This window comes from Lithobates pipiens, unplaced genomic scaffold (assembly GCF_037356315.1).
Source record: "Lithobates pipiens isolate NorthernLeopardFrog02 unplaced genomic scaffold, aLitPip1_a1.2 Scaffold_16, whole genome shotgun sequence".
Lineage (NCBI taxonomy): Eukaryota > Metazoa > Chordata > Amphibia > Anura > Ranidae > Lithobates > Lithobates pipiens.
In genome coordinates this window covers 365859157-365886768 of record NW_027507748.1, presented here as the reverse complement: position 1 = coordinate 365886768, position 27612 = coordinate 365859157, and the positions used below count along the sequence as shown (strand labels likewise).

Below are 27612 nucleotides of genomic sequence, written 5' to 3'. Positions count from 1 at the left end.
ATTTTTTTACTTTCTGATATAAAACCTATCCAATAAAAAAAAAGTCAAAAAAAAATTAAATTTCTTCATCAATTTAGGCCAATATGTATTCTGCTACATATTGTTGGTAAAAAAAAAAATCCCAATTAGCATATATTGATTGGTTTTTGCAAAAGTTATAGCGTCTACTGCTATAGGGCAGCCCTTAAGTCAGGGGTGCCCAACCAGTGGCCCAGGGGGCCACATGTGGCCTGTGGAGCCCTCTGATGTGGCCTGTGACCACCTTCTGTGGGATGGCAGATTGGCAAGCCCAGACCATAGGTTGCAGACCTGCCATCCCAGAGCATCTGTGTTGTTAATGAAGCCGGCAAAGCAAGCAGCTGTGGATCAGAGCTGTATAAGCTGATGCTTCCTGTATAGCGCAGTCTCTTGCCACAGGCGGAGTGATACCAAATGCACTCTGCCGGGGACAGCAACAGCAGGCGATACCTGAATGGAAGACTTATTAAAGGTCAGTTTATTACTAAAATTGCAGTGTATATATGGGCATATCTGCACATTGGTTACTGGGCTGCTTTCAAACTGATCCTCCGATGCAGTGCACCTTCAGTTTACCTGCACTGAGCCATAGACTTCTGTTATTACCTGTGGGTTTGGTGAGCTTTCAGAAAGTGCACCACACCTGCAGGATATAATAAGAAGTCTACGGCAAAGTGTAGCTAACCCACAGGAAAGACACGGGTGCACTGCGCTGCATTAGTGTGAAAGGGGCCTTTCACACAATCGGCCCAACTAAAATCGAGCCCTCCATTCACCTCTATGAAATTGCAGATATAAACAGATTTGTGTCCTCCTTTTACACCCGCCTACCTACAATCTGATTTGCTAAAAAAAAAAAAAAAAAAGTGTTAGCTGGCGTTTGGCTTCAATTTGTTAGTGTATTTAAATCTGCTAGCACATCTAATACTCCCCTCCCCCCAGATAGACAATGCTGCTGTTTAAAGGTGCCCCTTGTGCTCCGGCACTCTAATATAAGTGTGTTACAGGCCAGATCGGAAAACCGAGGGGGGAAAAAAATAAATAAATTTGAAAAGAAAACTGATGCAGCTACCACATATGATTGGTAAGCTGCAATATATTGCATTTTTAGTTTTGGGTTTAAATCCATTTTAACCACTCGCCTACGGGGCACTTTAACCTCCTTCCTGCCCAGGGAAATTTTTCATGTTTTAGGGCTGTCGCACTTTGAACAACAATTGCACAGTCAGGCAACATTGTACCCTCAAGAAATTTTTCGAGACAGATAGAGCTTTCTTTTGGTGGTATTTAATCACCACTGGGTTTTTATTTATTTTCTTGCTATACTAAAGACTGAAAATAAAATAAAAAATTTAAAAAACTTTCTTCAATTATGCAAATAAGTAATTTTTCTTCTTCATTGATGGGCACTGATGAACACTAATGGGGCTACACTGATAATCAGTGTAAACTGTCCCCCGTCATGGGGTAGCTGGTTATCGGCTTTCCTTTGCTCACACAGTGACAGCGCTGAAGAAAGGAAATGCCGATAACCAGCATTTGTTTACATGATCAGCTGTAATTGGACACAGCTGATCACATGGTAAAGGGCTGTGGCGTCCAAAGAACACAGCGATCACAGAGCGCGCCCCGAAGGGCGAGGTCCTTGGAGGATGTCAATAGATGCCCTCCCAGAACTGGACAGCCGCACTGTAGGCGTCTTTCCGATATAGCGCGGTCGGCAAGTGATTAAACCCAAAAGCATACAGTTATATTGCATCGTACCAGTTCTTAGATGTGTTGGTTTTCTTTTTTAGGGTTACTTTCTTCTATTTTCATCTGGTGGTCCAGCTAGCAAATGTGCTCTTTTTCTCAGCACAAAACTCACCAGAATGTATCAGTTTACATGGCTGAGACAAACCACTGACAGGGGTGCTTACAACGATCAGCTTATATTTATTCATGCAAAACCTTTATCCCAAAAAGGAAAAAGAAAAGGTTTGCTGTAATAGCTTATGAAGTGTGAGCTGCGGTTTGGCTTAGTGGTTCTTAATCTAATATATTTAACATTCCCCTTCCCCCAGACTGACAATGCTGCTGTGTCTTCTCTCCTCCAAAGTTGTGTCAGACTAATAAAGGAGGTGTGTTACTGGCTGGATCACCAGGTGAAAACGGGGGAGCTAAAGAAAAGAAAACTGATGCAGCCACCACCTCTAAATGATTAATAAGCTGCAATATATTATATTTTTGGTTTTGGGTTTAGTACCGCTTTAACAATTCACCGTAAGTCGATCCCTCTGTATAAATAGATGGGGTTTTCTTAACCTGTCTGTGGATGTGCTCCTTCTACTTGCTTGCACTGCTGTTGATTTTTAGGCATCTGTGGAGCTTCTGGGAAACACCTGGTGACACCATGCCAGTAGAACAGGAACTGATGGGAACCCTCCAAGACAGACACAGAGAGCAGTAAACTCTAGCGCCCCTGACAGCTTTTTACTGATTATACTAATCTTTGACCCTGTTAAATATTTTCCCTTCCAGGTGACAACATTGTGACCAGGATAGGAAATCTTCCTAGCAAGACCTCAGATATCATTACAACATGGAAGAGCCTTTTATCAATTCCTACTTCCAATGGATGAAGTTGCATTTAACAAAGTAGTCTACATTCACACTGGTGATTTAGGCCGGTTCAAATTGCAGTGCCAGGAATCTTCTGATTGCTGCTGCACGCTGCCAGCCCCGTTCAATATAACAGCAGGTCGCCGGTGACCTCAGCTATTCGTGGCCATCAGCCCAGCTAGCCATTACCTGTTGTGTGTCCAGCAGTGATCACTACAGGTAATCGCTGGCTGCGTGGACATCCAAAAATAGCTGCAGCCGCCAGCGAGCTGCTATTATGTTAGTGGATGGAGCAGTGGCTGCAGCTTTGATTCGCTGCTGCTGCAATCTGCATCGGCCTAAATTGCCAATGTGAATGGAGGCTAAGGGCCGAGGTGCTTTTGTCAAAGTGTATACTAAACAACCTGTTTATGGGATGTCCACAGATTTGTACCGCATATTAAAGAAAATTGATAAAAGAGAAAGTACACTACCAGAAGAAATGCATATTTCACAGAATTACACACCTAACCTTACCTACAGAGTGTAATTCCCCATATTCTGCACATTTAAAGCAGGTTTAACATCTAATTTTATTATACTAAACCTAAGTTATTTTTACCTGGCTCTGTGCAAGGTTATTGCACAGCAGCCCTTTACTTTCTCTTCTGAGGTCCCCTGTCTGCACTATACACTCCTGCAATATTCTCTACATCCAAAGTACAGAATTGAAAAAGCTTGTTTGAGCATTCAGAAAAAAGTGGGCGGAGAGCTGAAGTTGCACTGCAGAGCTCAGTGAGGAGAGCTCTGATTGGAGGAAAGGGACACACTCGTCGTCACACAGGAACAGAGCTGATGCTATCAATCAGCAGAAGCTCCCTGCCTCCCTCCCGTCAGCCCTTTTCTTTTGGTGTCAGGAAAATTTGTCAGAAGTGATTCATGATGATAGCAGAGGAGTGAAGCAGCAGACAGAAACGACACAAAGGCTGGATTCATCCTAGTGCGCATTGGATGCGGGTTTCCCAGCATCCAATTCGCACAGCAGGAGATCTGTGAACTGGCTACATAGAGAGCTGGTCACAATCTCGGCAGCGGCTCCAGTGTGATTTGCACAGGAGCCTAGTGTGTCTTTTGGTCCATTTCAGGTCCGAATTCATGCAAAAATTCTGCCTGAAATCAGACCTTACATGGTGAATGGAGCCGCACCGGACCCCTGCTGTGAGCCGCTGCGTGCTCAGATGTGAACCCAGCCTTACTGCTCTGGATTGAGAGAAGTACACACTATAGAAGGATGTGCTCTTTGTCCATATTCAAGCTAACCCTGATTTAAACTTCTAATTGCCGTACTACCGCTTTGCAATCACATGCATTGCATGGCAATCATGGGTTTAAATCAGATGCAGAAGTGGTAAAAACACATCTTAACTATGGGGTTTTACCACCCCTAAACTACAAATGTAAATTAACCCTTACTGTTGTGAGCCCCCTATAAGGCTGTTTTTAGATGGATGTGCTGCGGTGGATCTACACTGCCGGTGCAGAGCAACGCATCTGCGACCGTCCTGGGTTAGCTGTGCTTTGCCATAAACTTCTATTAAATCCTGCATCTGGAAAGTGCACTAAACCTGCAGGATCTAACTGAAGTCTATGGCTAAGCGCAGCAAACCTGCAGGAAAGCTGCAGGTACATTGCACCTGCGGTGTGGGTAAACTGCAGTCCATCAGTGTGAAAGCAGCCCTATACTACCATTGTGCCCGGTGTATTGCCTCACACTGATCTATAGATTTCTGCTATCCTGCTGCTGGCATCACTCTGGAGACTGCTATCCGGGGTAAGAGGTGGAGTGCAGTTGGTATCACTCTGCATGGGACAGGAGCCAGCACTACAGAGGAGGCATTGGCTGATGCAGCTCGTGTACCCTACTACAGCTCCAACTTTACAAGTAGTCCCTCTGCATTGCACTGTGATGCTCTTGGATGGCAGGTCAGCAAGCCCAGACCGTGATTTACCAGTCACATGTCCGTGGTCTATTGGTTGCTGACCTCCACATTAACACAACCTATTCATTTCAAATGGGCTGCTAGCACACAAACTATACCTTCAGTATACCTTTTTCCCAATGCAATGTACCACAAGGCAGAGATATGCATTGTACTGCACTGCCATTCAAGGCCATTGAGATGTGCTTACAAGGTGCACTGGGGTGCCACCGACAATAAAAGTTTTACTGCATGTACTGCAAAGCAAAAAACAGGGCCTCAGAGACTGCTTTCTAAAAACATGTCTACAAAGACAGAATAATTATATTCAGCAAATTTAGTCTTGATTTCCAACGGTAGAGGACCAGCTAGTACATATTGTTTAGCAATGTTCTTCCCCAAAGTATAACACAGTGATGAATAATAGTAGGATGTACAGTATTACATAAAAGTGGATACTATATTTTCAATAATATTACGCAAAAGAGGATTCCGTGCTTGTAAATTGTATTGCCACATCAGTGATATACCAAAATGTTGGACAGGGTATACACACAGTATGCATTTAAACAAAAGGTTTGACATACCTGTGACATTTGAGGCCGCACATTGATTTCACCCAGATTGACACTGTGAGGCATCAGGTTGTTGAGTAGCTGGCAGATTAGGACCCCATCTCGTAAGGCTTGAGCCAGGTCACACACCTGGGCAGTGTCTAGTGTCACACGATGATTAGGAGGGAGCACTCGGCACTCAATCAGCCATCGGGCACAGTGCCTCCACAACTCCATATCTGCCACTGCGCCCAAATGTGGGGGGGGGCAGGGCACAAAGGATAGAGAGATATCAGGAGACAAAGGCGGGTAATGTAAAGATGCACCTGATCAAACAGTGATCGAGCCAAAAAACAGAGGCTACAAGAAAAAGGCAGCACAAATTGCCTTCTGTAGAGGGAACTTTGCAGATTGATAGGAGATATGATGAAAAGAAGTCAGAGATCGCAGAGACGCAGTCAGGCTCATAAGACTGAAAAGACTGTTCCGGTATCTAAAGAGGAAGAACCTTCTGTTACTTCCTCTTCTGCAACTGTCATAATGTGCATGTGTAAACTGTGCAAAAAAAAAAAAAAAACTTTTTTCAAGTCAGTCATTTATAACACATTCTGTAAATGGGAACACATTTGGATCTATTCCGGCGTACAGTTTGCCACACATATACCTAGGAAGGCCCAAATGTGGAGTAGCTGTAACCCCTGGGACTCACTAGGAAATATACCAACAGTTCTTAATGCACATATATTCAGTACCTCTCTGTCAAAAAAAATGTATATAATAATGGTATAAATAATGCAGCACGGCAGCCCTTTTTGTGTTCTAGCACTTTTGTATAACAAAAGCTTATTGTTATAGGGTGCCATACATGAAGTGACAATGAGGTTGATCTTCTAGATTGTAAGCTCTGAGCAGGGCCTTCTGATCCCTCCTGTATTGAATTGTATTGTAACTGTACTGTCTTTCCCGATGTTGTAAAGCACTGCGCAAACTGTTGGCGCTATATAAATCCTGTATAATAATAAAAATAATTTACAGTACTAAAGAAGATTCACTTTGCAAAGTGAAAACCTCTGTGCAATGCGTGTCATTTCAGTGCCCTCTTGTGATAATCTGGGGAGAGAACACACAAAATAATGAAGTCCTATAACAATCAATGCAAAATTAAATGAAGCAAAAGGATCCAGATTATGGGATGCCTTCTACATAATTCATGCCAGTGCGTGTATAATACGAAGCATAATGTGTGCAGATTGGTATGAGCTGCCCCTAACAAAGTAATTCTGAACCCATCGTTGTCACCCATTGAGCTTGTATGTACAGGTTTTTTTCTTTGCTTTCTGTCAAGGAAGGACAGTGTCGATTTGTAACTAATTGGGAGACAAATTTTAACATCTTACTGTCCACATATCGCATATGTGCAGAGGCAGGATGGGTGGGCCTTAATGTATACATGTTGCACATACAGAATGCATCCATGGTGGATGAAGTTTCTGTGCTGACAGCACACACCTAGCATAGTGACTGGGCAGTCACAGACAGCTTCTGGCCCCCGTTTATGATCGAGGGCCAACTGGATGGGCTTCCAAACACGTGACCACCATGATAGCCAATAACAATGATCACGTGATCGTGAAATCTATCCTGTCTCCTGACATCAACTTAAAGGGCTGCTGGGAGGTGAAGGAGTTAAAGTAGATTTCCGCTTAAAGTCAAATATGAGAAAACTCTACGATAGGTTTCTTGTGTGTTCCCATTCATACAGCATAGGTAAAAAAAAATTCTATAATTCATACCTTTTAGATGTTTCTCAGGAGGTGTCATGGCTGACTCCAAAGGTTTTTGAACAATGAGAGAGTGAGCCTGTCATAAAACATGCAGTAAGCTAAGCCTTTACACCTTTAATGCTTTGTTAGGACAGAGAGTGTTCAAATCTAGTTACAATTGGTAATGAAGATCTGCTTGCACAATACAGACAGGGTTAAAATCATGACTTTCCAGTCCCCTCAAACAAAGAGCACTACCTAGTATTTTTCCTAGCTGGAAAGTCCAGAACAGGTCAAAACCTAAAAAAAGGTAAGCTGCTATGTGAAAGGGGACATGTGAATAATGCTCCAAAAGTGGAAATAAACTTTAGCCAAAGTTTTTCTTTACTTTAGGAAAAGAGGTTTACATCACATGATTAAAAACTGTTGTAAGCAGCCCCGTCAGCGTAATATCATTTTTCCCAATCCCTCTGTTATTTTTGCTGGACAGTTTGGCCTGTTATAAGAAGTAGAAAAATATCTTTTAGAATTTGTTTTGGAGGTTGAAAGACAAGTTTTATTTCAGTTTGTGACCCTATTAGAAAGGGTTTCTCTCTCCTTTCTCTGCGACACCTATACTAGAAATGTGAGGGAGCAGTAGTCACCCAGACAGGAAGGCACAGACACCAATAAATACACATTGCCAAAATATCTATCCCTTTACCACAATGCTAAAGGTGTGTTTCTGTCTGTGTTGGAGCGATTTCCTACTGCTTCTTGTCCTTACAGGAAAAGAGTAGTAATCTATTGTATAGGCAAACAGATGGCAATCAAAACGGAGCCTCTAACTCTTCTGTCCAAAATTGGATACATTTTGCCCTGTAGTTAAGCTTTAGGCATTGGCTGTTAATCCAGCTAGTAGCTCTGTTCTTTGGCTGGCGTTTCACTTTAATGGTTTCAACGTATTAGGCAGATTTAGACTACTGCGCTTTGGCTACTGATTTAATGGAGCATATAAGAGATTACAGAATAGGTCTGTAAATTGGGTTGCTGCTAATTATTTAGCAAACTCGTTTTTCTGGGATGTAATAAAGTACTTTCACACTGGAGCGGTGTGCTGGCAGGACAATAAAAAAAAAGTCCTGAAAGCCGCATCTTTGAGGCGCTTTAGGAGTGGCGTATACACCGCTCCTAAAGCACCACTGTCCATTGAAATCAAATGGGCAGCAGCGGCAAAGCACCACTGCAGTGGTGCTTTCCAGGCACTTTTAACTCTCTTTAAGCTCTTAAAAGCACCCCGCTAGCGGCCGAAAGGCACTGCTAAAATTACGGTTTACCGCCGTCGCCCCAGCGCCTCAGTGTGAAAGTGCCCTTAGTGTTTAGCACTGCTTATATATTGTTGAGCTAATCTAGGAAACAAACAGGAAAGTGAAATATTTAAACATGAATTAAAGAATAAGCACTTGATTAAATTACAAGGCAGTAAAAGCATTACTTTTTTGTATGAACCCGTTGTCAGTGGCAGACCAGGTAAAAAGGACAGATACCGCTAAGACAGACAGAAGAATGTTTTCAGGCAACAATCAAGAGTAGAATGTCTTAGGCTTACAAAATATTATATACAACCCCAAGTACAAAAAAGTTGGGACGTTTTGTAAACCTGTATTTTATTCACAATAGAAAATAGAAAACATATAAATGTTCAAACTGAGAAAACTTTACCATTTTAAAAGTAGAAAAATAAGGTCATTTTGAAACACGTCTCAAAAAAGTTAGGACAGGGCACCAAAAGACTGGCAAAGCAAGTGAAACTAACAAGGAAGAGCTGGAAGAACCATTACAACTAATTAGGTTGATTGGCAACAGGTCAGTAACATGATTGGGTATAAAAAGAGCATCTTATAGAGGCAGTGTGTCTCAGAAGTAAAGATGGGCACAGGTTCACCAATCTGTTAAAAGCCGTGTTCAAATTTTTTTGTAAAACCTAAAATCTTTCAATAAGAACTATATGGTCAAAAAAAAATCAACCTGTGTCTAAAGGTATGCAGTACATATCAAAAGATTCCAAGAAGGAATCTCTGGAGAAATCTCTGTGCTCAAGGGACAAGGCCTAAATGCAATATTGGATGCCTCTGAACTTCAGGCCCTCAGGTGGCACTGAATTAAAAACAGGCATGATTCTGTGATAGACATTGATGCATGGGCTAAGGAATACTTCCAAAAATCACTGTCTGCGAACATGGTTCGCCATGCCATCCAAAAATGCAAGCTAAAGCTCTATTATGCAAACAAGATATCTGAGTGAATATGATCCAAAATTGCTCCCATCTTCTTCAGGCCTAAGCTCATTTAAAATAGTCCGTTACAAACTGGAAAACTGTTCTGAGGTCAGGCAAATAAAAATAAGACATTCTTTTTGGCAACCATGGACACAGCATCCTCCAGACTAAAGAGGAGATGGACCTTCTGGCTTGTTATCAGTGCTCAGTTCAAAAGCCTGGATCTCTGATGGTATGGGGGTTCATTAGTGCGTATGAAATGTGCTGCTTACACATCTAAAAATACATCATCAATGCTGAAAGATATATCCAGGTTTAGAGCAGCATATGCTCCCATCCAGACAATGCCCTGCATATTTTAGCAGGACATTACTACTGCATACTGCATCTACGATAACAGCATGACTTTGTAGTAGAAGAGACTGGCCTGCCTGCACATCTTGAAACAAAAAATGCAATAAAGACCCAGGACTGTTGGGCAGTTAGAATGGGACAACATTCCTCTCCCAACTCCAGAAACTGGTCTCCTCAGTTCCCAGATGTTTACAGAGTGTTGTTAAAAGAAGATAGGATGCTACACTATGGTAAACGTCGCCTTGTCGTGTACCGTCACAAAGTACTTACCAGGAATGCAGATTTTTCTTTTACTCAAGAATATGCAGAGCTTGTTTACGCACCTGTGTGTACAGGCACATTTTAAACAATGAGCTGCATTTTAGATGAGTAGAAAAGAAAAAAAGCTGTACTGAGCTTTTTCAAGCTGCAGTGCGCAAGAGGCCTTATTTTCCAGGATCTAGCAACTGGAGGGCACTCAGACGTTTAATTGGAGTCTCTTTCAGTGAGAACTCAATGTGTATGTACATACAATTAGCTAAATGTCTTTATTCGCAGGGTTTGTAATTTTTGAGCTGCTTAAAAATGTTAGAACCAAAAAAGCTACATGATATATGGCACAGACAAATAAAACATAGTAGTCAAAGAGCTCCTGTTGTAAGGAGCCCTATGATTTCTAAAGGTAGCTCTGTAAATATGCACTTGTATAAGGATGTGCCCGATAGAGATGTTTACTGGACCACAAAACAGGCTGTACTGGCAATTTGAAAAATATACATATATGAAAAAGAAAAACAAAAAAACAACACTTACTAAAGAACCCAGTATGTTGTGTTATGCTTGAGATGCTAGTCTATTGAATGAATATTGTTTTGGCTTTTTTATGGCGACACTTTGTAACCTTGTGCTAAAATGAATAAAAAGAATTTAAACACAAAAGAATCCAGAACAGAAATAACCCTGGCTCTTATGTGCGAACAGTCAAAGCTGCTCTTCCAGGAGCATGTTTACATTACCAAAGTAGGAAAGTATTACTTATTGTCACTTGGCCAATGTGTTTAGAAGTTATCTACAATCACATTTGATGTAATCATGTTATATTTTAAACATAAAACCATTATAGATAGATTTCAGGGTACATATATTTTCAATGTATTTTTCATTACCCTTCTTAAAAGACAGAGAAAACACTGACACAAGGTATACTTGATGTTACTGCAAGCAATTTTAATACAAAATGTGTTGTTTATTTAACAGTTCATTGGTACAGCATTATTTTCTGTTGCAAACTAGTTGAGAAAATCACACAGCAGCCTGTTAGAACAGGATGTAATGACAGGTAACAGGAGGGATCCATGTGTGCTCTACCACTTCCACTCCACAGGGTTAGCCTGCCGGAGGGAACCCATAGACACATTTGAGGGAGGAACTTTACTGGTGAGTTCCATTTCACTGATGCACAACTGTGATTGTTTGTCTACCGAAATGAACATGTCACACAAATCCTAAGTGGAATGACCATTAAATAATAAATAAGAATATACTAGGCAGATAAATAAAACAAATGTAGTTTACAATAAGAAAAATCAAATGAACCTGGGATGAGTGCAAAATGGCTGTGAAGACGCATATGCTATTCTATGCTGCACCAGGATTTGGAATTTACTGTCACGCTAATGGCTGCTCCCAAAAGGTTAAATGTCCTTTTCAAAGGCAGTTGCTGTAAATGACTTGATAATTGGTACTGTAAGGTCAAAGCAGAGTGTGCAAGTGCTGTCAATTCAGAAAGCCCTAATGGTATTAAAAGAATTCTTTTGTCAGTCTCTGTTCCCTCTGCAGCTTAATAAAGTACTGTTCATATACAAAACAGAGGATTTCCCTATTAAAGTTTAGTAGTGTTGTCCTAGGATACCAACCCTAAAAAAAGGGTCTTCTACCCTGCAGAGTCAGAACATTAGTTGTCTACACTCCTTTCACAATCCATCTTTCTACGAGAGCCCCTGAATCTTCCCAGGAATTCACACAAGGCTTGTTTTATCTACAGAAATATTCACATGGAAGTATTAAGGTACAAAAACAAAAGAAACAGATAAGGCAGTTATAAACATCTTTTTCGTGTACATGTATAGACGATAGAAATTTCCCCACTTAGAACTAGCGTACATCCAGATGTACAGTGCATGTTATAAAAACAAAGCTTATGGTCTGCCCCACTGGCGGGCTTGTTGCTCTTGTGCCCAATGTTCTCTTCAGGTAGGACTATCTCTTTGTGCCCGAAGTTTTAGGAGTGCTGGTAATTTTCTTTGACATGGTGGGGATTTTGGAGGGTTTAGACAGTCCTCTGCGGGAAGGTCCACCAGTAGCACTGCTCTCTGAGGTGTCTGAGCAGGCTGACTGAGTCTCTAATAGGTCAAAGTCGGACGCGTCACTTCCTCTCCGACTGCTGGCTCGGCTTCCAGTTCGGCTTCCAGCGCGACTACTACTTTTCTTCGGGTCTAGATCAGAAGATTGAAAACATGAAACCAAAAATTGGAATGCAGCCAAGGACCAATAGACAAACTAGTTTACTTATTGTGAAAAAAAAGAGGAAGTTGGTATTCTCTGTAATATCCCTTTCTTGGATCCACTGAGGGATACAGGAATTTTGAACCTGTTGAGTTATACTGTAATCTCCAGGAGAATTAAACACTGGCTAAAAAAGTGAGTTTTAACCCGTTTGACCGTTTTGATTGTGACTACAGTTATACAAAAAGTCTATTTTATTATGTATTTGACCACTTTTTAACATTCAAACATGTTACATAGAAGCTCAATATTACACTCGGGAAATGGAGCGTGCTATTTGTGCTATCCTGAAGCATTTTCTTTATGACGTTCGTATTTGTTTTTTTACATTTTTGGCTTGTTTGTAATAATCTGATTGAAAAACAAAAAAAAGGCAAACAACTTGTGGTTGAGATCAATATACCCCCTCCAACTCCCGGTATGCCTCCGTTTTGTGGCAAGCCAGTATCAAGAAGCATGATTGTAGACACACAGGGGCGGGACCCAAGTACCTCAATGGATTTCAAGAATGGCATTTTTCAGCAAGTAGAAAAAAAAATATTTTTTCGTCCATTGGGAGACACATGAATTCTGAAACTGTTAGGACATTCCAAAAGCAGTCAAACTGTAGGGGTGAAAAAAGCAAACAAATGCTAACATGTCCAATGTAAAAAAGGGCCTGGGGGGACTGCCTGCTGCTCGAAAAGCTGCCTGAAGAACCTTACTCCCAAAGCTGGCATCTGATGAGGCCTGAACATCCACCTGGTACAACTTTCAGAACATGTGAACAAAAGAAGGTTGCAGCTATTCCAGTCTAAGAAACAGTAGCCTGATGCTGCAGAACTCAAGAGGCACTCAGAAGTCTTGTGGAGTGTGTCTTTACAGGAAAGTATAGAACCTGATCCTTAAGACCATAAACTTGACAAATGGACTGGTTGAACCACTGGGAAATAGTGGAAAAGGAAGCTGGTTCACCTTTAAGAGTAACCTCAGGAATGAAAAAGAGAGTGTCAATCTTTATGAAGGAAGCAGAGGCAAGGTAAACTCTCATAGCATAAACTACATCCAAGCAATGGAGGGGGCTATCCTTCTGATAAACTGGAGCTGCACAGAGAGACAGAATAACGATGCCTGGTTGAGGTGAAAGGCTAAAACTACGTGAGGTAGGTAGGAACTTCTGGGCCTAAACACCACGTTGCCCTTGTATAAAACTAAAAAGGGGAATATCCCTTTGGTCCAACAAAGAATTTATGAAGTGCAAACAGAATGAAATTTAGATCCCGAGGCTCACAGGGCAATGCACATAGGGAACCACGCTACGCAAGGGTCTTGGTCAATGAGAAGCCAGTAGTATCTGGAATAAAACTGCAAGAGACCTATCCCTTGATGGTGTTAAAGGTTAAATGCTAGTCCATTTAACTAGCATTTAACATTTAGCAAGGATTTGTCGCAAAGTGAATTTCCTAGGGTGCGGATTTTTCACCTTGCACCAAGCAAAGTGTGTCTATTATATAGGGTAATGCACCTTGTGGGAAGTGGCCAGGCTACTCTTGGGACTGAAAAAACAGTCTGTGAGCATTTGAAGTTTCTTCTGTGGAAGAGAATCTCTGTCTTGAACTGTATCTAGGAGCATACCCAGATATCCAAAGCAGTGAGTTGGTTCTAGTGGTGACTTCTGAAGTTTCATTACCCAACTGAACCTTTGTAGGGTTTGGGCTATGCTGTCTAACAAAACCCGCACCAACTGTTCCTTCTGCAGGAGGTTGTCTTGATATCTTTCCTTGGGCCTCTCTAAAGCTGGCTACACATTATACAATTTTCTTGTACAATACAAATCCTTTTCGCAAGTGAAATAGCTTTTATATAGACACATATTTCATCTATTTAACAGTGCAGGCGGGGTGAGGTTGTTGTCTTCCCCCCATGTTTCCCAGGGTCACCCGCTTGTAATGGGAGCCTGATACCATATCTACCTGCTTCAGTATGGAGAGGAGGAAACTGAGGAACACGTGTTTATTGATCTTTTTTCTGCACTAAATGAAATTAGAAGCAAAGGTGATTTTGCCACTTCCTGTTTTAGAGCTTCACTACAGCCAGGGAAGTATGCAACTAAGATCCCTTGCTTGGTTAGATGCTTTAAAAGGAATGTCTCCATAAAGAGTACCTGTCATCTGCCCAGTGCTGTCTCATGAGGTTTTGTTAACCCCTTGTTATAGCAATAATGTTTAATAAAAAAATAAAAGTAAAAAAAATAATATCAAAATGTATTCAATTAAAAAAAAAAAAAAAAATTATTCGCAGCCCCCATTGCCCCGCTCACACCCACAAACGCGTGCCTGGGGTGTGCACATGTATTTAAACCACAATTGCACCACACATGTGGTACTGCCATGAATGTCAAAGTGAGAGCAATAATCCTAGCACTAGAGCTCATGGATAACGCCAAACTGTTGAGCAGTAAAGGCTTTTAAATTGGCACAGATTTTGCAATATCACAGGCACACATACTGTTAAGACCTGACACGTCTGGTATCTATTTTACTCGGGGCAACCACATCTTTTATATTTTACCAAAAATTTGGTATTATATTGAATGTGTTTGCACTAAAATAAATTTTATTATATTTGTTCTTGAAAAAAATTAATTTTTGTCAATAATGAGAGGTCAAATTCCTTGTTTAACTTTGAGTGATCATTTTGGCCAACTGTACTGTACAGTGGATATGACAGCAACCAGTCAAATGCAACATATATTTGAGAGCAAGAACTGAGCTTAGCTGTGGTAAGCCAAATGGCTGTGATTATGTACTTGTAGCTTGTAACAAACCTGTGAAACCGTGTGCTTACACTTACCAGGTCTGCTTGATTTGGCACCAGAAGGTGTGGCTGTATCTCCTGTGAGGGATGACCGGCTTGTGTGGATGACTGCTTTCTTCATTTTACTGCTCTGAGCCGGTGTAACCTTAAAATATATATATATAGTAACAATTGTTAAAAGGTTTTGAAATGATAATGTAGACTTGACAGCCAAATTATTAAATCACCGTTTTTCATTTCTCTGCAGCCCTTCAGGGGAATTTAGGACTAATAATTTACCATGCTGGACTCAATTTCAAGTCTTTGCTACATCGGTCAAAAGAGACACAAATGTAGCTTGCCCAGCAGCCTCCCTTAAACCATTCACTATAAGGTCCCTTTCACACTGCTTAACCAACTGGGTCTGCCCGTCCGTTTTTCAGGCAGATCCGATCGGACCATCCTTTGCTCTCTAAGGAGCGGTGGATGGCATCGGTCATGTGTCTGTTTACACAACCCGACATCTGAGCCAATCCTGCCTACTAAAAACATGTGGATCAGACTGAATGCCAGTCGGATGGAAATGGACAGGTGGTCCGTTTCCATCCAAAAGCCCATAGAGGAAAGCAGACCGTGTCTGTATCAGAGGAGTGGACGCGGACCTGTCATCCACCTGCTCAGCAGGTATCACCAGAGAGATCCCATACTAAGCGGGCAAATCCAGTGGCGGACTCCACCAGTGTGAAAAGGACCATAAAGAACACTGCCAGCAGACAATAATTTAGCAGGAATACTATGGCATCTTAAAAACACAAGACATAAGATGTTAGAAAATACTTTTATTCTTCTACACATAGGGGACAAGTTGGGCATATCCTGGGCTGGCCTACAGTTTATATACAAATATATATATATATTTTTGTTTTTGCCGGTGTCCAATCCTCCTGACCTGAAGGTGAAAGACTTGCTATGTTTATCAAAAAAAAAAAAAAAAAAGTTTTGTTGCTAGTTCTAAAGTTATACCGCACACACGCCCATTTCTCCTCTCCACCATTCACAAAACTAGTATTACTATTCCACCACAATGCATCATGTGTGAGTGAGCAGTGGAGATACTGGCATTTAACTGCTTCTCCATTCACAGAAGGCGCTGTAGAAGCCTGCAGATAATCGGATACACACTATTGCACACTACTAATATTTTTGTGCTGTATCCACCCCCCCAAAATAATACTAAACTTCAGAGCTTTAAGGATAAAACCATTAGCGGATAGCAGTGTCCTTATCTGGAATCACAGACTAGAATTACCGTATATACTCGAGTATAAGCCGAGATTTTCAGCCCCTTTTTTTAGGCTGAAAGTGCCCCCCTCGGCTTATACTCGAGTCACGCAGATCAGGTAGGCAGACGGCGGCCATTCCACTATTCAAAAGCCGCGCCTCCCTGTCTGTGATAGGCGGAACACTCAATTTCCCAGCAGTCAGTGTTCTGCCTATCACGGACATTCTCATACTACGGACGAGGATGAGAGGATGTCCGTGATAGGCGGAACACTGACTGCTGGGAAATTGAGTGTTCCGCCTATCACAGACAGAGAGGCGCGGCTTTTGAACAGTGGAATGGCCGCCGTCTGTCAGACGAGGAGGAGAGGTGCGGCATGGCACACAGAGGCTGCAGATTGGCACAGGTAGGCTGCGATGGACACAGGGATGGACGGGACACAGGGATGGACGGGACACAGGGATGGACGGGACACAGGGATGGACGGGACACAGGGATGGACGGGACACAGGGATGGACGGGACACAGGGATGGGATGGACACAGGGATGGACACAGGGAGGGACACAGGGATGGACACAGGGATGGACACAGGGAGGGACACAGGGAGGGACACAGGGAGGGACACAGGGAGGGACACAGGGAGGGACACAGGGATGGACACAGGGATGGACACAGGGATGGACACAGGGAGGTATGCAGCTGCAGATGGGCATTGTTGACCCTCTTTTCCACTCTTTTAAGCTGTAACAGTAGCTGCTGCATGTCTCACCCTCGGCTTATACACGAGTCAATAAGTTTTCCCAGTTTTTTTGTGGTAAATTAGGGGCCTCGGCTTATATTCGGATCTCCCTGTCTGTGATAGGCGGAACACTCAATTTCCCAGCAGTCAGTGTTCCGCCTATCACGGACATTCTCATACTACGGACGAGGATGAGAGGATGTCCGTGATAGGCGGAACACTGACTGCTGGGAAATTGAGTGTTCCGCCTATCACAGACAGAGAGGCGCGGCTTTTGAACAGTGGAATGGCCGCCGTCTGTCAGACGAGGAGGAGAGGTGCGGCATGGCACACAGAGGCTGCAGATTGGCACAGGTAGGCTGCGATGGACACAGGGATGGACGGGACACAGGGATGGACGGGACACAGGGATGGACGGGACACAGGGATGGACGGGACACAGGGATGGACGGGACACAGGGATGGACGGGACACAGGGATGGACGGGACACAGGGATGGGATGGACACAGGGATGGGATGGACACAGGGATGGACACAGGGATGGACACAGGGAGGGACACAGGGAGGGACACAGGGAGGGACACAGGGAGGGACACAGGGAGGGACACAGGGAGGGACACAGGGAGGGACACAGGGATGGACACAGGGATGGACACAGGGAGGTATGCAGCTGCAGATGGGCATTGTTGACCCTCTTTTCCACTCTTTTAAGCTGTAACAGTAGCTGCTGCATGTCTCACCCTCGGCTTATACACGAGTCAATAAGTTTTCCCAGTTTTTTTGTGGTAAATTAGGGGCCTCGGCTTATATTCGGATCGACCTATACTCGAGTATATACGGTACGTGTAAAAACTTCTCCACGTATTCACAACCCTAGACAGCATTACTGTTATACTGTAGTCTTTTATTTAATAAAAAAACACCACTTACAGCAAAGCAGCAGAGAAACAAATATATTGCAGAGCTTACTTTATTAATTGATATGATTAGCAAAATAGGTGGCTAGCCTCTAATAATCTACAAGAACAAAAGAACAAAGCTGGAGGTTCTGACACACTTTACTGTGTTAAACAACCAGTTTTATTAACAAGCCAATTGTTTTCATTTTATTGAAACCCATTAATTAACATTTAGTAGTACAATGGGCATTTAAAAGAAAATCTTAATTCTATAGTGGCGTGTCACATTTTATTCTATACATTTAAAGTAGAGATTGTATTGATTGGTACTGTAGGTATATAAAAATAACTTTTTTTTTATTTTTTTTAGAGATAAGCAGAAAATGCCATGCTATCAGTGTTTTGTTACATGGATATGCTGCATACAGATAAAAGCTATTCACTCCAGCATGCACTGCAAATTGATTGCAACAATCTTAATCGCATGGTGAACACCACCAATCTGTTAGAATTAAGATGCAGAAAAACAGAATAAAATCGCAGTGTAATTAAAATCATGCATACATGTAAAGTGGAACAACCCATGGTAATTTTAGTAAAGACAGGCTTTTTTTTTTTCTTTTTTTTTTTTCAGTCGGTGCTTCTGATGACATGCCTTTAATCCTTGAATATTAGAGTGAAAATAAATCATAATAGAAAATCATACTAATTGAAGATACACAGTACAGTGTTTCTATTCATTCACGATGGTTAGCAGAGGAAACATGGTGATGGAACAAGGTGTTAACAGAGAAATGAATGATAGAAGGGAAATGTGTGGATTCTCCATGGGCTGGAGGACCATACTCTACCTCACATGATGAAATCTGGTAGTCTGAGTAGTCGGAGCCCCTAGAGGGCGTGCTAGCCTTGCTGTTTACAAGCCAGGGCTTCTCGTAACAGCGAGATATCTGTTGTGGAGTCTGTGAAAGGGGCAACACCACACAGGATGGAGTGGGGAAATGAGTGAAGATGAAGAAGGGAAATGAGTTTCCAATAGAAGATAAACAGTACAATGACAAAAAAAAAAAAAAAAAACACAAGCACAAATAAAGAAAAACAAAGCAAAAAATAAATAAATAAAAAATGAAGGCAGGCACAACCCGCCACAATATGGAAATGTTATACAGGCAAGACTGTTTATTATTGTATTTTTGATGTAATGTATCCCACTACACAACACCGTACATTTAATTCATTAGAACTATTATATTGCTCCTTGTAGGGGCCCATATATCAAAGTGATACAAAGTCAAGTTGCTTTCTACATGACCAGACTGGTGCATAGTGTGGTCAAGAGCTCAGAGTAAACTTCAGGTGGTTTTTGTACTAGGAAATGTCAGCCACTTTGTGTGTGTGGCTGAACCATAGTGTAGGGTGCAGTGTATTCCTAGTAACAATAGATCAAAAAGAAAAAGAAATACCGCGCTAAACCTAAATCTACACTAGTAAAACTAAAAATCGCTGCAGCTTAGTTTTACAAGATACACGTAAACGCAATAAGATAAAAGGAAAAAGCCGCGCACATACATAAATACTTTAAATAAATTAAATATAAACACCTTTGAGTGATTAATTGATTGCAATAATAGTTAGAAAAATTGATCTACCCCTCTAATAAACCAAACATAACATAATTTATAAAAAGAATTATAAATATTTTTCGAATTTCATTATTAAATACTTGTCATTTATAATTCTTTTTATAAATTATGTTATGTTTGCAGTGTATTCCTGCTTGTAGAAGCTGGAAAACAAGTTTAAGGATTTTACAGGTGTTTACAGGATGAAAAAAATAAACAAAAAAACATCACCAGCGCATTAAGAGGAGCTTTTTGGACATAAATGCGCATAAACACTAGATGTGTACCCTTTTGATATTAATATTTTAATACACTAGAAAGATAATAGTTCTCTCTTGGAAAAACCTACACCTCCCGTTGCTCAGGCTTGGAAGGCACTTGTCAATAAAGCTCTACCTCTGTATAGAGCCACATATACTAATAGGGGAATACCCAACAAATCTGAGAAGGTGTGGGTTGGGTGGACGAACAGTGTATCTACAGTGTGTGAATAATTAGGTATGATATATGACTCCTAGTAGTAACAATATCTTATACGTAAAAAGTTGATACTGTTATTGTGGGGTTTGCTTTGAGATTCCCTAGATGTAGGTTGGTTACTTATGCACTGAAGTCAGGGTCTATTGACTGAAATTGTTTGGATCCATTAAATACTATCAGATCTGGGAGCTGGTTGAAGTCACATTAGATGAAAACGAATCTGGGATAAATGTGATGTAGAAGCTCTGCTATTATAGATGTATAGTGAAAGCCTTGGACATACACTAATGACCTAGTGCTGAAGTGTCATATGTTGAGTGTGTTATGCATCGCCTGGAATCGGGCTGATTTTAAAAGTAGTTTTTTTTTCTTTGTATTGTTATGGAAACTCAAATAAAAAGAATTTTCCAAAAAAACAAAAACAAAAAACAAAACAAACAAAAAAACACCACTAGATGTGTTTAACCACTTGCCTACAGGGCACTTACACCCCTTCTACCCAGACTTTCAGTGCTATCGCACTTTGAATGACAAATTGCGCGGTCATGCTACACTACACCCAAATGAAATTTTTATAATTTACTTCACACAAATAGAGCTTTCTTTTGGTGGTATTTAATCACTGCTGTTTTTTTTATTCCCCCCCCCCAAAAAAAAGAGACCAAAAAATGTGCAAAAAATGTATTTTACTTAGTTTGTCAGCAAATTTTGTAATTAATTGTTCTCCTTCACTGACATGCGGTGATGAGGAGGCACTGATGGGCATTTATGGGCACTGATATGCCACACTTATGGGCACTGATAGGCAGCACTAATGGGCACTAATAGGTGGCAGTGATGGACAGCAGTGATGGGCAGGGCTGATAGCCAGCACTGACTGGCATCACTAATTTGCACTGATTGGTGGCACTTGTGGGCAGCGGTGGGAACTGATTGCTGGCACTGATGGTGCTAGTGTAATCAGGGCACCGATGATCAGTGCCCTGATTACATGTTTAGATGTCTCCTGTGAGGAGATGCCGCTCATTGTCTCTCCTCACTCTGTCAGTGTGAGGTGGGGAGCTCTGATTACCGGCATCTCCGTGTTTACATGTGACTGGCTGTGATTGGACACAGCAGATCACATGGTTAAAGAGCAACGGATGTGGCTCTTTACAGAGATCAGGGGTCGCACCGTGTCCTAGCAACACGGTGCAGCCGTGCGAGAACGAGAGCCATACTGCCTCGCTGTCATTTGACATCTTCACAATTGTGTGCCACTTTGTATTGGTCTATCACATAAAATCCCAATAAAAAATTTTTGTTTTTGGTTGTAACATAACAAAATGTGTAAAATTTCAAGGGGGTGTGAATACTTTTTCAAGGCACTATACAGTGCATTTTATATGAAAAGTAAGAGAGTGTATGGCTTGATCACTGCATTCCACAGGCACTGCACTATGTCTTGCCAGCTGACACACAAAACACAGCAAATATAGTTAGCAACAAGAAAGTTTATATACACGCAGTTGGTCAGAGAGCAGTACAAAGCTCACACTGGAAACACACTGTGTATCTTGTGTTATATCTCTATTTACATACAAGAATGTTTTTGCCCAGGGCACGGCCAGGCCTTACCTTTGAGCCACTGGCAGGAGTGGCAGGTGAAGATGGGACGGATGTACAGCTGTGGTTACTCTGGCTGGCACTGGAGCTGGACCGTGTTGGTGAGGCAGTCCTGGAAGACGGTTTAGACCTTCGCCCTCGGGACCTAAACGGGGTCATTCCTTGGGATACCCCTTCAGGAAGTATAAACTTCTCTCGCAGCTCTAGATTTGTCCTTCCCCTTGCTGTTCAAAAGAAAAGCAAAAAAAAGTAAGCATTTTCTGCATTACTCCTGTGGTCTTTTTTAAAAAGGCAAAGCTCAATCCGCATAGCAGCCAGAGATCATCTTTTATCAATTTAAATGATGAATGAACAGAGAAAGATGCTTTCCGACAGGTTACTGCATTTTGTGTATTGTTCTTTGCCTTAATAAATAAACCCATCAGTTTCATAAATTGGACACACAGAGCTTTTTCACAGGCATAGCACATAAAACAAGTTTAGTTCCGCAGCACACAAGATTATTAATAAGCACAAACCATAAGACCAAAGAGACTGTTAACTTAGTTTAACTGAAGCCATAAAGTATTAATCAAAGCCATATAAACCATCTTCATAATAAAGCAGACACAAAATAATATGTCAGCTGAGTAACTATCAGACATCTGGGAAAAGTATAAAATTTCACTTCATAATAACTACAAGACTAAGGTTTAAAAAAAAATCAGGGCACCTTGCAAATGGTCAAGAATGTGAAAAAACACAGTCATTAAACACAAGTCAATGACATGCTGCAGCTAAATGATATCTGTATAAAACTTTTGAAAACTATATGCAATGTAATATTGGATTACGGCCCGTGTGTAAAAAAAACAAAAACAAAAAAAACCACGGTCTTTTGTTCTTAAGGGGTAAGAGTAAACCCTTACAACGTTTCAATAACTCTGATCTACCTGCTTCCCGACCACCTCACGCAGATATACTGTGGCAGAAGGGCATGTACAGGCAGAATCACCTACCTGTACATTGCCCTTTAAGAGGCGGCTTGTGGGCGTGCTCCCACTGGGAGCGCCGTGAGTGTGATCGTGGGTCCTGTGGACTCTATGTCCGCTGGGATACCCGCGATCGTTTCACAGAGAGGAACAATGGGGAAATGCTAATGTAAGCAAGCATACTGCCACTAATAATGTCACTACTGACACTAATCACAGCTCCCTGTGATCGGGAGCGGTGATCAGTGTCATGTCACACACAGCGTGCGCCCCCCCAGTTAGAATCACTCCCTAGGACACACTTAACCCCTACAACGCCACCTAGTGGTTAACCCCTTCACTGCCAGTCATATTTACATTGTAATCGATGCATTTTTAATTGCACTGATCGCTGTATAAATGTGAATGGTCCCAAAACCACACTAAAAGTGTCCGATGTGTCCGCCATAATGTCGCAGTTACTAGTAAAAAAAAATATATATCAAAAATGGCATAAAACTATCCCTTATTTTGTAGATGCTATAACTTTTGCGCAAAACAAACGCTTTTTGCGATTTTTTTTTACCAAAAATATGTAGAAGAATACGTATCGACCTAAACTGGGGATATTTATTATAGCAAAAAGTAAAAAATAATGCGTTTTTTTCCAAAATTTACACAATTTTTTTGTTTATAGCACAAAAAATAAAAAGTGCAGAGGTGATCAAATACCACAAAAATAAAGCTCTATTTACGGGGAAAAATTTTGTTTGGGAGCCACGTCGCATGACAGCGCAATTGTCAGTTAAAGCGACTCAGTGGCGAATCGCAAAAAGTGCTCTGGTCTTTGGCCAGCCGAATGGTCCAAGTGGCTAGTTTAGTAATCTTTAAATGGTGTAACACGATTTTATTATTCTCTAACCAAAATCATTTAATACTAAAGTTGCATATGAGGCATTCGGTAGTTTTAATGTATGATGTCGTCAATTTCAATTTTTGCCACAGTCCGGTCATTTTGAAATGGTTTCTCTGGTTATAAAGACAAGCACTTCTACAAAAGTCAGAGCAATTACCCAAACCTATGGAAGAGACGGAATCGGTTCTCTTTAATTTAGTCCCTGGATGGTGAACTAAAAAGAATAAAAAAAAAGAGGTGCACAGGGAAAAAGGGATGAGAGGTAAGGCATGCAAAATGTATAGCTAAGTCCAGCCAATGAAAGTACCATATTTATCGGCATATAACACACACTTTTCCTCCCTGAAAACAGAGGGTAAACAGTGCCTGTGTGTTATACCCCGATGCTATGTTTTACCAATGGGGTTCGGGTGGTCCACACCAGGATCCACCCTTTGGGGGGGGGGAGGGGGGGGGGGAGGGGGAGGGGGAGGGGGAGGTGGTGTCAAGGTTGCCCGCCCCGCCTGCATATTCTAAAGTTAATAGAAAAAAAATCACTTGCCAGCCCCTTCTCCTACACGGCTCTTCCTGTGTCAGTGTCAATATAAAATAAAGCTTGTAAACCTCTCAATAGCTCAATTTTTATTCTGGCTGCTCTCCTCCTCCTTCTCCTAGCTTTAGATAGGAGGAGGAAAGCGGTCACATGACCATTTATGTAATGTCAGAGAGAGCAGTCATGTGACCAGGGCAGTGGAAAAAACTGAGCTATTGAGGTATATGGAAGCTTAATTTTACAATATGAGTGACACAGGAGGATCAGTGTGGAAGGGGCTTGCAGTGATTTTTTTCTTAACTGTAGAGAAAGCTGGCAGCACTGTCCCAAGAGCCTGGGGGTCTCCTGGGTGTGCAGGGGGTGGGGGGCTGTGAATTTTTTTCCCCTAAAGTTTCCTCTTAAAATTGGGGTGCGTGTTATAGGCAGATAAATACGGTACTTAAATGGTATACATGGGGATGTGATGCATAGCAAAGAACAAAGTCTTAGCTGGAAATATTGGATGTTTCATTAACATGTTATTAAAGTCAGCACATGCTGCATAACACCAGCATCAGCCTGTGGACACATGCACCACCACCGACAGTAAGAAAGGTAGAAAGGTACAAACATAAAGATTTATATTTCCTCCACACAAATATCTAGATAAATAAATAAATTATAACTACCTGCTAATTATAATTAACTACCCCCCCCCCCCCCCCAACAACTTACACCTTCTTTACTTTTAGTTGGTTTTACACTGCCCTCTTCTGGTATGATATAAAATGCACAGCTTGAAAGAACCAATGTTAGAACAAAAGAATAGTGTCCTTTTGTTTACAGACTTTTCTGTCCTTCCTTAGATGCAAAATGCTCCATCTTGGGGGCAATATAAATTCCTTCGATATTTATCATTTAAGACAAACCTGAGATCCGTTTACTAGGCAAAGTAACAGTGCTTCCCTCTGATACCACATCACATTTCCCCTTCTGCTGTAATTCTCTGAAAATCCATTGCAAATACTGACATAATGAGAGTGTATGACTAATAACTAGAGGTATGGAACTTTTACTAGAGCTGAAGTTGCAGAGAGTGGTGGGAACATATATAATGTATATATACACTCACCGGTCACTTTATTTGGTACACCTGTTCAATTACTTGGTAACACAAATTGCTGATCAGTCAATCACATGGCAGCAACTCCATACATGTAGGCATCTAGACGTGGTGAAGACGACTTGCTGACATTCAAACTGAGCATCAGAATGGTGAAGAAAGTGACCTTGAACGTGGCATAGTTGTTGGTGCCAGACGGGCTGGTCTCAATATTTCAAAAACTGCTGATCTACTGGGATTTTCACATACAACCATCTCTAAGGTTTACAGAGAATGGTCCGGAAAAGAGAAAATATCCAGTGAGTGGCAGTGGTGTGGACAAGAATGCCCGGTTGATGTCAGAGGAGAATGGGCAGACTGGTTTGAGATGATAGAAAGGCAAAACCCACTGTAATAACCACTCGTTACAACCAAGGTATGGAGAATGCCATCTCTGGACACACAACACATTGAACCTTGAAGAAGATGGGCTACAGCAGCAGAAGACCACACTGGGTGCTACTAATGTCAGCTAAGAACAGGAAACTGAGGCTACAATTCACGTGGGGTCACCAAAATTGGACAATAGAAGACTGAAAAAACGGTGCCTGGTCTGGCGAGTTTTGATTTCAGTGGCAACATTTAGATGGTAGGGTCAGAATCTGGCTTAACATGAAAGAATGGATCATGTGGGGGATATTTTCTGGGCACCCTTTAGGCCCCTTAGTACCAATTAAGCATCGTTTAGACACTACGGCCTACCTGAGTATTGTTTCTGACCATGTCCACCCCTTTATGACCACAGTGTTCCCATCTACTGATGGCTACTTCCAGCAAGATAATACACCATGTCACAAAGCTCAAATAATCTTAAACTGTTTTCTTGAACGTGACAATGAGTTCACTGTACTCCAATGGCCTCCAGTCACCAGATCTCAATCCAATAGAGTACCTTTGAGATGTGGTGGAACGGGAGATTTGCATCGTGGATGTGCAACCGACAAATCTTCAGCAACTATGTGATGCTATCATGTCAATATGGACCAAAATCTCAGAGGAATGTTTTCAACACCTTGTTGAATCTATGCCAGGAAGAAATGCCAGGCAGTTCGGAAGGCAGTTCGGAAGGCAAAGGGGAGTCCAACCCCTTTAATGCAACTTTGCCGAGTAAAAATATTACAAGTAAAAATGTAATTACTATTCTCTACGCTTATAAGAGATGGACTTTTTCCAGATAAGAATTTTTCTAAAAAATTATTTCCCCCTTTCACTGTATGTAAAATGTCCACGAACAACAATACCAAATGCTGACTGAAGAATGGAAGTCTGGAAGAATTTTACAGCTAAAGCAGCCCATAGATCAGTCACTTATTTTCATTCAACCAGCGGGTTGAACGAAAAAAAAAAAAAAAAGTTTCCACATCCAGACATTCGATATGGATTTGGGGAATTCTTTGTATTGTGACAGCCGGGAGACTTCCCTGCTGTCAGAATACACTGATAAGCGCCGCAGACTGAGCGGGGGAAAACCCAACAGGGTGCTTGTGCAGAAGTCAATCAGTAGAACGATTTCTGTAAAACCAAAGTGCTCATACATGGATTGAATTTTGTTCCTGCTGAACTGGCCAAATTTCGAGCCATGTATGTCCAGCTTAAGGCCTTTGCAATCACAGTGAAACTGCTTTATCGAGGTGCGAACACTTGAGAATACCAATAGACCCAGATGTTTAAACATTTCTAAAAGTATAGCTGCCTCGCTGTTCACATAGGCCAGGCTGAAGGATAAATTGTCTTCCATTAACTGCCACAATACCCAAAGTTGGGTTAGCACAGTTCGTGTTAAATGGTATAAAAAAGATGCAACTTAGAATATATGTCAAATAACTCTTTAAATGAAACAAATTCTATTCTTCCAACATAACATTTATAAGATTAGAGTCTCACTATAAGCAAATGGCCAGTTTCCAATAATGGTCTGCATAACAGAATATAACAAATTTGCTGTAATCTGTGGATTCTTTCCTTGCTTTGTTATTTATAGATTAAAGTTCTGTTTTTATTGCCTCCGAGGGGCAAAGAATGACACTGCTCATGTCAAAGAAGAATGCAAGAGCAGACTATATTGCTCAAACATTTAGTTCGAGCAATATACAGTTATTCTTCTGAACAGTTATTCTTCTGAACCTGCAGCATGTTAAAAAGGCATAAAACATGAAGAAATGTGCATGTACTGCTGAAATGTAGGAAAATAGGAATTTGTACCAACTAAAAATTGTTTTACTTGGAATCCATTGAAGGATACAGGAGTCTTTCACTTTCAGGTTATACTGCTGCCCTACTGGAGGTCTCGACACTAGTTTGGGCAACACAAACAAATGCCAACAGACCCAACAAAGAAACAGGAAATGGGGAACTGCCTGTAGCTCAAACAGCACCTTCAATGACCTTACACCTGAAGCCTTGCAAATAAGTGAAACCGTTGTTTGATGGCGAAAAGCCCAAAAAGTACTTACAGATCTAGTAACACATTTAGAGGAAGGGGTGGGACCCAATTCTTGAGACAATAAGCATACAAGCATGGATGATGGTGTGCCTGTGCCAACTAGACTTGATGGAATGAGAATCCGAAAAGATTTACAGACGTCCTGAAAGTAGGAGTATCTGAGATATAGACTCTC

General features: G+C 41.5%; 2 protein-coding genes across 23 annotated transcripts in view; both read right to left on the bottom strand.

Moving 5' to 3' along the window:
- Positions 1–5615, bottom strand: part of VAV1 (vav guanine nucleotide exchange factor 1) — a 125555-nt gene extending 119940 nt beyond the window's left edge. The window contains exon 1 of the mRNA XM_077482066.1: positions 5165–5615. Coding sequence (XP_077338192.1) covers positions 5165–5368 — 204 coding nt within the window. The 5' untranslated portion in view covers positions 5369–5615. The remainder of the gene's footprint in view (positions 1–5164) is intronic.
- A 5076-nt stretch (positions 5616–10691) lies between these two features.
- The window catches only part of MACF1 (microtubule actin crosslinking factor 1), a 416995-nt gene continuing 400074 nt past the window's right edge, over positions 10692–27612 (bottom strand). For 11 of the 22 annotated variants that reach the window (XM_077482044.1, XM_077482048.1, XM_077482064.1 and 8 more), the window contains 5 exons: positions 23479–23535; positions 21468–21679; positions 18600–18710; positions 14883–14991; positions 10692–11980 (listed from right to left, as the gene is read on the bottom strand). In XM_077482044.1, coding sequence (XP_077338170.1) covers positions 11745–11980; positions 14883–14991; positions 18600–18710; positions 21468–21679; positions 23479–23535 — 725 coding nt within the window. In that variant the 3' untranslated portion in view covers positions 10692–11744. The remainder of the gene's footprint in view (positions 11981–14882; positions 14992–18599; positions 18711–21467; positions 21680–23478; positions 23536–27612) is intronic. The other 11 variants (XM_077482059.1, XM_077482058.1, XM_077482060.1 and 8 more) reach the window with 3 other exon arrangements.